Here is a 12,469-nt window from a genome sequence, read left to right on the forward strand (position 1 = left end):
GGTTACTGGCTTAGTATTGCAAAATACCCAGTCCCATGGAATTCTGAACCAGCCTATCCTCAACAAAGGTTCATTTTCTTGTGTAGGCCATTCAGTCGAGGAATGGCTTATCCTCTTGCCACCAGCACCAGAACCAAAGCCACATGGAGGTGATGGATAAAACTAACCATAGGAAAGTCACAACTAAAATTCTCTGCTTCCCAGAAAAGAGCCTGGATAGCTACTTGATATCTAAACATAGGACAAGTAGGCAGAAGAAATACCTAAGGATCAAGCCATTGTTACAGAGTCCTCTTTCAACGTATAATTTCCTCTCACCTGCTTCACAGTACCTGTACTTGACCTTATTTAGTCCTGTTGGCCAAAAAAAAAAAAAAAAAACCAAAAAATTTATTGTTAAAGTAGCTTGGGGACACTGTATGTAATTGAGAATATTTTACAATTTTAAAGCTCCTCAGGGAAAGAGATTAAGAAAATATGAAGTCATCCTTTGCCCCTAGAGATAGTATTTCATTTTCTTTTCTCACCCATATGTGAATGATAAAAATGAAGTTGTAAGTGCCTAAACCCATATTCAGTTCGTGGTACATTCTGCTTGTATTTGCTGCATTGAATAAAAGATTATTTATAAAAGAAATCTGCAACCATGTTGTGAATGCTCTGTTTTAATTGCACTCCATAGTGCTATGAATCCTTTAATTGTTTTGTTTCCCACTGGAATATCTTAAACAAAAACAGGATTTTCTAATTAACTCACTGAAGACCTATAAGGTTATAATGGAGATAATTTGCTCTTGTTTTGTCATTTGAAAGTAATTAAACAAAAGTTCTTTATTTAAGGAGAGATCAGGACTTAAGTGATTTTCTTTAATTATATTTTTGGTATTTAACTGGTAGAAGTGGTTGAAAATTAAATCGCTGGGAGGTAGCTCAGGGGTAGCTTTAAAAGGTATCATTAGTAAAGCTTGTTTAAGTTCCATTTTCTGAAGGTAGATATATAGAGCTACTGAGAAACTTTGCAACTATTCAATGAAGAAAAGCCATTTAAATATCTCTTATCCTCTACTCCAGTTTTCCAATATTCTAGAAAGACCACATTATAAGAGTTTCACTGTCTGGTTAGCAAAGCATAGGAGGACAGTTCGGTACACACTTTGAGCCAGTAATATATTACCTACAAAGTTTACACATCAATTAAGTCTATTATCTGTATCTTATCACTTAAATTTATCATACAATTAGTGAGTGACTTTGAAAACATTTCTGTCAAGTTAAAATTATATCATAAATTCAAACTGCTTGGAAAGGTATAAAATAACATATAAACGTAAACTTTTAATATTTAGGTAAATTATGCAAAATACGGCATTCAAGCTACAATTTTCCCAATTACCTAACCGGTAATTGAAGTGTGAAGTCTCTCTAAATCTTGACTTTGTTCATAAAGAACCAACATATTTTGAGACTTTTGATATATGAAATGTTAATTGAATCCAAGTTTAAAATAATGAAATTACCTGTTTAAAACTGTTGGATTGGGCTTCCCTAGTGGCGCAATGGTTGAGAGTCCGCCTGCCGATGCAGGGGACAGGGGTTCGTGCCCCGGTCCGGGAGGATCCCACATGCCGCGGAGCAGCTGGGCCCGTGAGCCTTGGCCGCTGAGCCTGCGCATCCGGAGCCTGTGCTCCGCAACGGGAGGGGCCACAGCAGTGAGAGGCCCGCGTACCACAAAAAAAAAAACTGTTGGATTACAAGTGACAGAATTATGATCCTTAGAAAACAGAATCTCAGCCATGGTGAGAAGAGCATAAATTTTATGATCTCCAAATATTTTACACGTCTTATTTGATATAAGCTCATATTTGCATATATGAAAGTATAATAAATGCCTTCATATTGTAATCCGCAAACAACTTATCAATCAGATGGTATTATTCTATTCCCATCCCACAGATAAAAGTCCAACGGTCAAGAAGGGTAAATGGTTTGCTTGCCAAGACTCAAAACTTAGACCTTATCTCCAATCTCAATGTAGCCTCAAGTTCAGGTGAAAATATTCTTAGAAATACTTAGCAGAGCATAGGGTGGTTCTCAGTGTGTGGTGCCTTGCCCAGCAGCACCAAGATCACCTGAGAGTTTGTTAAAAATGCAAATTCTCTGGCCCATACCCAGATCTACTGAACCAGGAACTTTGAGGGTGGAACACAGAAAACAGTGTTCTAACAAGCCTTCCAGTGAATTCTGATGACCCCTAAAGTTTGAGAACCACTGGCATAGAGATTTTTTTTTGGCCAATTTTATTTTCTCATTAATTAAAATGTCACTATATCATTAGTTTTGAGAAGAGTACTTATCAATTTATACAGAAAGGGCCAACCTTTATTGAATGCTTACCAGGCAGCAGGTATTGTTCTATGTACTTTCGCTCATTAGATCATCACAATAAGCCCTGGGGGTGTATATTATTACTGATCACTGAGACCTGGAGAGATTGAATGATTTCCCTGAGGCCACGGGGCTACTGGCAGGGAAGAGGTAGTCAGATCCGAGAACCCATGCTCTTAATCATACTGTGAAAGGCGTACAACCTGAGAATTTGTATGATTATTCCTCAAGAGAATGCTGCAAGGGACAGTGGAAAAAGTACATCAAGCTTTGGAGTCAGACATACCTGGCGTTGAATCCCAGGTAGTCATCTGATGAAAAGAGACTTCAATTGTGGAGATGAGAGAACCAGGCAAATTATTTCTGAAAATCCAAGTATAAATTTGTGACCTAATAAGTAGAAATATTTATTTAAAATGTCTTTTAAAAATGCTTTCCTAAAATACTTTCCTGCCTCTGGCTTACATAGACCATGAAATACTGGCTGGGGGTTGGGCGGAGTGGCTGCGAAATTATTGCGCTATAAACATTTATGCATGAGGTAGCAAAGTATAAGAAATCTAGTGGGAATTTTTCCATACTATTTCCCACTAGCAATGATATATTTTATTTCACTGTTGCCAGGTGTCTCCATTCTGTAGTCCCCATGTTCTGATCAGAACTGTTGAACCTAGGTGAGCAAAAGTGTAATTGTTCACAAGAAGCATTACTTTATATCAAAATATGATCATGCACAAGGAGGGAGAAGATCTTTAATATCCTCCTACTCTTATCCTTATTTCCATTTTGTCTAATCTAATTGTCATCACAGTGATCCTTTTAAAACATAAATAAGATCACATCATTCCCCCCCACTTAAACCCTTCAATAAGAGTTTATCACCACATTTAAAATAAAGCCTGCAAGTCCTTCATGAGATGTCCTTAGGTTGTCTCCCAATCTCTTGCTCTCAGTTACTCCTCCTCAGTCACAATGACCCTTTGCTCCTCCTTTAACAAGTCAAGCAAGCTCCGGCCTCGAGGCCTTTGCACTTGTTCTTCCCTCTTCCTCAGTAACTTTCCAGATGTTCCCATGTTTTGTTCCGTGACGCCATTCTGGTCTCTACTCAAATATCACCTCCTAAGAGAGAGCTTCTCTGACCACCTTTAGAATAAAATTCTCACCCCTTGTTACCATCTATCCCAAATCCATGTTTTGTTTTCTGTTCATAGTACCTATCACTTGTCTCAAGTTATATATCATTTGTTAATTTTAAATTATCTGTCACTCCTCACAGGCCAAGGCTGTGCCTGATGCTCAGCTGTTTCCCTGACACCTAGAACAGTGCCTGACACTGCTATGCCAGTTATTGTTAATTATTGCTCTCTTTAATGTTTTTTTTTTTCATTTGTTTCAATGTGCAGCATGCTGCAGAATAATCATCTAAGACAGGTACCCACAGAAGCTCTACAGAATTTGCGAAGCCTTCAATCACTGTAAGTATAGCTGAAATTCCAACATGTTCTCAGTTTGGGAAGGAGCATTGAAATGTCCAAACGACCATTTTAGTAAGTTCCTTGGGTGGGGACCATACCTAAATAAGTTGCCAGTGAGAGTTTCCATTAGAGCAACAATTCTTTGCATCCTCATTAAACATGTATGAGTGAGACCAGTGTTGGGGTTTGAGGTTTCAGGGCAGAGACTTAATCAGAAAACATGCAATGAAAAGCCTCTTGTATATGTTGGTATCACAGGACAAAAATCCAGTATCTTGTCCTATACTCCCCTATACAGTATTTTAGCTCCTGAATTCAAATCAGGAATAATACTTTCTCCTTTTATCTAGAAAAATGAGAGTCAAAATCTAGACCTCTTGGCATCTTCAGTTTCTTCTGTTTTTAGATTATCTGAGCTGCCCTGTAATGCAATTTTGCTGAGTCAAATAAAGGCTTAATTTTTTGAGTTCTGTATGTATACCAGGGGTCCTCAATTCAGGAAGCTAAGATCTAATGGTATCTCTTAAAGTCATACTGGGCAAGTCTACTAACCAGGAGCTTCCTCACCGCCACACACAGACGTACAAACATATTCACAAACAGTCCCACAGATATACACACACATACCTCAGATTCACACACCACACACAGACACACACACACACACAGCAATGGTGTTGGTGTTCCTTACTCTGAATCCACAACTTTTCCATCAGGAGTTTCCACCCTCCTCTGATTTAAAACCTCTGAATGAATAAAAAGTAGTTATTCCTCACACAAAGAACTTTCTCACCAGCTAGATGTTTTGGAGCTTGGGTTGTAAGCAGTGGTTCACAGTGATTATTTGGCAACACTATGCCATGAGTTCTTGATCAGTATCTGCATCTCATCAGAATGTATAAGTATATTGGAAATGTTGCATGATTTCCAATATCCACATGTGTGATATATGTTTTCATCTTACTTACACTGGAGGTCCTCATCTGTCAAACAAAATAGTGGTTTCTGGTCTAGAATGATGAGGGAGATAAATGCATAAAAAAGGCAAATAAATATTGCAGACTCGAGTTGAACATCATTGTAAAGAATACATCGGTTAACAATTACACATAGTTTGCTTAGTGTCTTTTACTGAAGTGATACAAGAGAAGGAGGAACGTGAGATCTGGAGATGCTACTTTCTTCCTTTGATCTTTTTTCTTCTTTTTAATGAAAGCAAATCTGTACTTGAGACCATTTTAAGCTTTTTATTCCAGTCGAACAAAGTGACTTCCTAGGTTCTCACCAGCCTAGAGATAAACAAGCCCACAAGAGCCCCTTTGTGGCAGGGGGTAGGTCTGCTGCATTTTCAGGAACTCTGTAATGACATCACAGTATCACTCCCCCTTTGTGGCACAAGCCTTTTCCTGAAGGAAAAAACCAGCCAGAACAGCAAAACACCCTGGAGGTGGGTTATCTGTGTCAGGGCACGGGGTCTAATGGCTGAATTGAAAAACGAGATAATAGCAGTGGCCAATAGGATCTTTAAACAGCTGTGAGGCAGGCAGAAGATAGAAGGATAAGAGTTTGTAACCAAAAGCCACTATCAGCTGAAAGAAGATCACAAACAGAACACCCACAGAAGTGAACCCTTTGAGAAAGCGAAAACCATGAATCTTTTGTTCGCTCGAACTGGGTGGTGCCTCTCTGATCAAGGTGTTCAGATTTAGTTTCTTACCGTCCAGATATTTATTGTTCACCAGGTGTCTCTTGCATTTGGTGTCTGGTTCACAAAAACAATGACTTTTGAAACCTTATAAATATGTGTTCCCTGTGAAAAAGCCAAGGGTTAACTTTCTAGCAGGATGCTTATCGCATCCAAACTGAGGCATCGAGACAGATCTTCAGCCCCCAGTGCACACCGGATTGTATCGGCCAGTTACGTAATGTTTGTCCGGGGTCCCTTCGCCCAGAGCACGGCAGACCATGTGAGGTGCTGAATGTTGGCAGTGTGTGCAGCTATGACACTTTGTCTCACGTTTTTTGTGCTACTTTGGTACAAGCATGAAGATATGACTCAAAAAAACATACACTTAACCACCAACCACACAGAAACTGCATTGTACCAACCAAAGGAGTCCCCTACCCACTCTGGAGGTTTGGGCTACTGTGAGCCCTTTTAAAGTTTTACTGTTGTCCCAGATGCAAGGTGTTTAATAGTACTTCTCCCACTTCCTTCAAGCAGTTCCAAAAATAAAAACAGCTTTGAGTCTAATGGTCATTGCAAACGTGCATTCCTTATCCATTGTCCATTCATTCTGCATGCGTACTTCAGCCTCCGTGCTACTTTCATATCAATACAAATAACAAAGAGGGTGAAACCCGTCTCATCCATGACACCTGGGAGGCTTCCGTTCAGCTACCTATCCAGCTCTTCTTGGACTACAGTCAACCCTTAGACCTCCACTTAGCCCTTTTTTTAATGGTTCCTCTTTTCTCTTTCTTGAATTCACTCTATTTTTCTCCACTTTATTCTTTGCCTTGTATTATTCATTCACTCTCTGAGAAGCACTCTGCATTCCCCAGGGGCTGGGAGTGCATCACCCATATGCCTTCCTGGCTTTGCAACTTCTAAAGGGGGGCTTCTCAATTCCGCCTGCAAAGAAGAATCATCTGGAGAGTCCGGAAGCCTAGGCTGCACCCCAGACCAATGAAAATCAGAACCTCTGAGTAGGAGACCCAAACATCAGTGTTTTCTAACTGGTTTAATGATATAGGTAAGTGCTTCCTAAATGAAGATTGGGAAAATGAGTGTCCTAAGATGATTTGCAAATATCCTCCTGAATTCTTCAAACTTGAAATAATAAACAAAGTCCATATTTTGCATTCCAGTATAAACTAATATGAAATAAAAGTAATGGGCCTTTTATTCAAAAAGTCGCCTTGTTTGTGCTTAATTGAAATAGCTCACATCTACCTATTAGTTCTACTGACAGTCTGGGGCAGATAAAGTTAGGAGGCTACATGCTGTATTATCCTGCTATTCGAATGTGTCCATGGACCGACAACATCAGCACCTCCCGAGACATGCAGAACCTTGGGCCCCATCTCTGTCTAGCTTGATCAAAAGCTTCATTTTAACAAAATCCTCAGGGGATTTCTATACATGGTGCATTTGAGAATTAAAATTTTTAGCATCTATGACATGAACAAAGCAGTCTACAAACCAAAAATGGTTGAGAACTACTGAAATAGATCATGGGTATACTTTGCCCCACCCATACAGACTTGGCTTCATTGAATAAACTTTAAGAAACTTGATTTATATTGAACTTGGTAACCTTGCTCTGAGTAAGAAACAAATTATACTTATATTTCAAGGGATGTAATTTTCATTGATTCCATGTAAACGGCAAATATTTGGCTTTGTTCATAATGAAAACACATAGGTACATTTGTGTTCTCTGAACTCTCTGCTGTTGCTTACAAACTGCTCAGCTAAATAAGAGGGCTTGTCCATGTGCCACAGCCCGGTAGCCCAGAGCCTGCCCCTGTACAATATGTACGTTAGGCTTCTGACAAGGCAATGACAGCCCAGACACCAGTTGGCCTTTTGTAATGTAATCAAATATAACTTAATTTCCTTTCTGTTTTTTGGAAAGGAATAGGAAATGTAATCAGAATTCACAGTGAATTGGATTTCACCAAAAAACTTCGGGCATTATAGTCATTTACGGACTGGGATCAGATTACAGTGATTTGATGGAAACTCAAAACTTAACCCTCCCATAACCTCACACCTTTGTATTAATAGTTAAGAAATCGGGCTTCCCTGGTGGCGCAGTGGTTGAGAGTCCGCCTGCCGATGCAGGGGACACGGGTTCGTGCCCCGGTCCGGGAAGATCCCACATGCCGCGGAGCGGCTGGGCCCGTGAGCCATGGCCGCTGGGCCTGCGCGTCCGGAGCCTGTGCTCCGCAACGGGAGAGGCCGCGAGGGAGAGAGGCCCATGTACCGCAAAAAAAAAAAAAAAAGAAGCAGCAAAGTATAGGAACAGGACAAGGACAAAATCAAAAACACCCATGGTTATAAAAGCAGGAGCCGTCGATATTTATTAAAACTCTTACCTGCATCATCTCACTTCACCCTCGAAGAAACCTCATGAGGTGGGAGCCAAGATTATCCCTTCCTTAGTGATGAGGAAGGAGAAAACTCAGAAAGGTTAATTGACCTTCTCAAGGTCATTTGGCTTTAATAGAGTCAGGCTAGAGGTAAGTCTGGGATAAAAATTCTGGTCTTTCTGGCTCCAAAACCTGCCAATTTTAGTACTACGCTATTGTGCTTCCCTGAGCGAATCCACTACAGAGAATGGGCACGCAACAGAATGCACTAATGTGAGGGGAAGGAACTTGACAGAAACGAATAGTACCTCTAGGTATATGGTTATGGAGGTTTACAAAAAGGAGGAAAACTAGTAATGCTTCAGAACAGAAATAAAGAAATTGAGGAAGGGACGAGAGCAATATTTATTCATGTGTTGACCAGTCAGACTTTTTTAGTGTTTCCCTATGCATTTGGTTGTCTATTCCCTCGTTACCTGGGAGATGGAACTTGTCTCCACTTTCCTGATGAGGAAACTATAGGTGAGAAAAGGGTATCTTGTTCATATTGCAAAGGTAAGAGTTGATTAGACAAAGAGAAGAGGGAAGAACTTTCCAGACAAAGGGAACTACATGTGCAAAACCTTGCAGTGATGGTGCGGGGAGAGGGGAGCTGGTACATCAAGGATCAGAAACAAGATCAGTGTGACCAAAGCAGGAAGCATGTGGCGGGAAAAGTGCAAGAAGAGCCTAGTGAGGCGGGTGGGGTCCAGACCCCTTGAAAGCTCTTTGGGACATGTCACAAATTTTAGTCTTTATTGTAAAAGCAGTGAGAATCCACTGGAAGATTTTGAATAGGAAAGGGCATGATTGGATCTGTGTTACTGAAATAGTCTAGGAGAGAAAGGAGACCTTTGTCAGGATGGGGGCAGTGGAGATGGAGAAAGGGAAATGGATTTGAGAAATTTTTAGATGAAATTAGCAGTATTTGGTAATGAATTGGCTACAAAGAATGAAGGAGAAAGAGGTGTGGAGGATGATTCCTAAGTTCCTGGTTTATATAATCACATATTTACTGAGACCCATCACTGAGATAAGAAATGCTGGTAGAGCATGACATTTGGGGAGATAATGAGTTTGGTCTTGAACATTTTCAAAACCAAATGTCTTGTTTAAGGAAGAACAACTCAATAGAGATGTCACATAGGCAGCTTGAAATCCAGATCTAGATCTCAAAGAAAACTGAAACTTAGGTTAGGTCCTTCTACCATGCATTTCCTGTTACCTAACACTTCATTGTAATGATTTGACTGACTACCCTTTAGCAAACATGCTCTATAAACCACGTCTGCCTGGTTTACTGCTAGATCTCCAGCACCAGGTACTGGACCTGCAAAGAAAGCACCCAAGAAATACTTGTTGAACTGAACCAAAGCATCAAACTCTAAATGACGTTCTAAACAGCTGCTCAAGATCAGCTAATCTCCCCCGCTTTGACTGTAGCCTGCATTCACTGATCTCCCTGGCTCCCAACTCTTATCTCTGTACCCTGGTTTTTCCTCCCTGCCCTCCCTGAGCTAAGAGTTGGGTCCCAGTGTTTCCTTGAGGGATTTTTGAAGTTGATCTGTCTACAAGATTTAGCTTTCCCACTGGCTTAGCTGAGGACTCCCCACTTCAAGAGTAGGGTTGAGAGAGGAACCCTAATATTGTCTCAGGTTGATGAGATTCAGATTAGGCAGGAATGAGAGGATGTTCCTGAACACAAGGCTCAGAGATACTGTGGGGAGAAGCTACAAAAGGGACTTGACTGGGACACAGAAATAAGAGAAAAGTTTAGCTAGATAAGGTGAATCAGCTTTGAATATAAGAATGGAAAATTTGGGTTTAAAAGGAATGGTAACATGGGAGAACTGTGGATTCCTAACGGACGCGACATAGAGCCCAGTTGTAGGGAGACTCGTCTGGCAGCAGCCTGCAGGATTAATTGAAGAGATAAGAGATCAAAAGCAAAAGGACCAGCTAGAGGCTGTTGCAGTGACGCAGGTGTGAAGAGATAAGAGACTTAATAGGCAGTGGAAGTCGACACTCTTGGAGATGAAGATGAATGGAGAGACCTTGGTGAATGTTAGTCTGGACAGCAATGGAAGATGCAAAAATGACCCCCGGATTTCAAACCCTGGTGGTAGCTGGGAGACTAACGGTGCTCCTGACAAAAAGGAAGTCTTTGTTTTCTATGGAGAAAAATGAAGCTAAAAAAGTCAACGCTCATGTTACTTTGGCTGTAGATCATCTCCCTGTTAAAAAATTCACAGCCATGGTGACCTCAGAGAAACTGAGCAACTCCATGTAAATTGACTTTAAAATATATTTCTCATTGGAGTCTTGTACTTCCCAGTGATGCCAGAGAGGCAGAGGTTTGGTTCTCTTAGACACTTCATCCGGCTACTAGTCGAGCCAGCTGACTAGTCTCTACATTATTTTTTTTTTTTGTAACTAAATATATTTTTTAATCCTGCAAAAACTCCTGGTAATCATCTGAGAGAAAGAATAAATGATATGACTATTAGTTCTGACAGGAGCATATCTGCCCCTTCCCAAGAAAAGTTATAATTAGAACTCCAGGGTTTGTTCTTTGGTGAAAGAAGTTGACCTCAATCACCATTAGTGGATTTGTCCATCTGTAGGTAATTACAGAAACTAGAGTTGGGACTAGTCTCTAAGTTACTACACTTCAATGAACCTCTAGAGTTTCCCTCTCCCCAAGCTGCAAAGATGGAAAAAACTTTTTTATCTTTTCAGAGACAAGTCTAAAGCAATAATTTTTCTTCCTGGTTTTACATTAAGTTTACCAGTAAATAAGATGGAGAATAGAAAGATGAAAGAAAAAATTCCCATATAAGCAATCATGGTGTTTATATGCTTAGTATCTTCCTAGGTTATAGATGGGAAATTTCATTAGAAGGTGGAATTCCACATTGTCATGATTTCATAAATATTAAAAAACAATACTAACAATAAAAATGACTCATATTATTAGGAAGAATTCATATAAATCAATACGAATTCAATCCGTAAGAGTTCATATAGATAAAATTCTATCCAGATAGTATTATTATAGTGATCTGACAAATTCAATTCCAATGATCCACTGGTTTCAGTGCAATAAAATTCAGTAAAATTTCACCATAACAAAGACTTTAGGGAATTGGTCAAATTGTGTTATATACAAGCTTGGAACTACATGCTTTTCATTTCATAGTAAAAGTTAGATAATAATGGAAACAGTTTTCATTTCTTAAAATTTTATAAATGAACTAAATCACTGTGTTCATTTGACTCTTCAGGAATTGTTCAAAATGGTCTCATAAAATGTACAAATGTGCGTACAAGAGAGTTGATCGTTTAAAACTTACGAAGAAAAATGCTCATCCAAATATAAAATAGCTGTGTCAAATGCTGTGCTTCATAGCTCTGCTTATTGTAAGAGTCCCCATAAGCTGTATTATACCTGCAGCTGCAGCATTCTTCACACCTTTGCCTTTTTTTTCCTCCAGTCATCCATGTTAATAATTGACACTATTACAGTCATCTGAGATGGGAATTAGCCAATATCAATGGGTTATCTTTTGACTAACGCTTTCTTCTTTGTAGTTAATGGCTCATCAAAGACATTCTCAAACAAAGGTATAAGTTTGTGTGATACATTGGCAAGGTAGCATATACAAGATATATGCAAGGGGCTATTTTCTGGAGAAACAATAGCAAGAATGACCTCATAGATTCTCTAATCCCTACTATAATGCCATCTATAAAGCAAAAATTCCTTTCGGGAGTGTGAAACAGATAGGCAAAATGTTTCTTTTAAAAGAGAAAATTTGTAAAATTAAGCTTTTATGCATGAAAACATTAGGGAAAAACTTCAGAGAGAGAAGTTAAGAAAATAAGCACTTTTTTTTTTTTTTGCCTGTTACGTTCCAGCTCCTCCTCACATAAGATACACTGATATTACAGAACTGTATTCACAGTGAACATGCAGTTCTGTTTTATCTTTATTTTGTATAATACTGGGTAACGTTCATCCCTGCATGGTTCCCTCCACCCAGTTGCCCAGAACACTAAACCACCATAGCTTCTTTGTCTTCCCTTCTGGTCACATCTAGCAAATCACCATGTTTGGTCAGACCCACTTATTTAGCATCCTTCATACCAGGCCTTCCTCCACATTCCCATACTTCTTTAAAGCACTCCTCCTTTCTCACCCTGATGACTGCAACTGCCTTGATCACTTCCTGTCCCCCAAGCCCCTCTTGCACACAGCTATCAGACTGACCTTTCCACAGCACATCCATTATTAGGGTGTTCACTCTGGAGACAACACGACACCCCCATCCCAGAGAAATAGTTTTATGCAGATCTTGAAGATCACTTGGGGGAAGGTGAGACGTTTCCCATAGGTTTAGTAATCCAGAAACTTTCTGGGAGTGAAGTTATTCAGACTCCAAACGCTTACCTTGGATACTCAAAGTTGTTGA

At 39.8% G+C, this 12,469-nt stretch overlaps 1 protein-coding gene across 1 annotated transcript in view; it reads left to right on the forward strand.

The window, feature by feature from the left end:
• Window positions 1-12,469, forward strand: part of LGR5 (leucine rich repeat containing G protein-coupled receptor 5) — a 118,724-nt gene that overhangs the window by 76,922 nt on the left and 29,333 nt on the right. Inside the window, exon 4 of the mRNA XM_004281892.3 lies at window positions 3,789-3,860. Coding sequence (XP_004281940.1) covers window positions 3,789-3,860 — 72 coding nt within the window. The remainder of the gene's footprint in view (window positions 1-3,788; window positions 3,861-12,469) is intronic.

Source organism: Orcinus orca, chromosome 11 (genome assembly GCF_937001465.1).
Source record: "Orcinus orca chromosome 11, mOrcOrc1.1, whole genome shotgun sequence".
NCBI classification, from domain to species: domain Eukaryota; kingdom Metazoa; phylum Chordata; class Mammalia; order Artiodactyla; family Delphinidae; genus Orcinus; species Orcinus orca.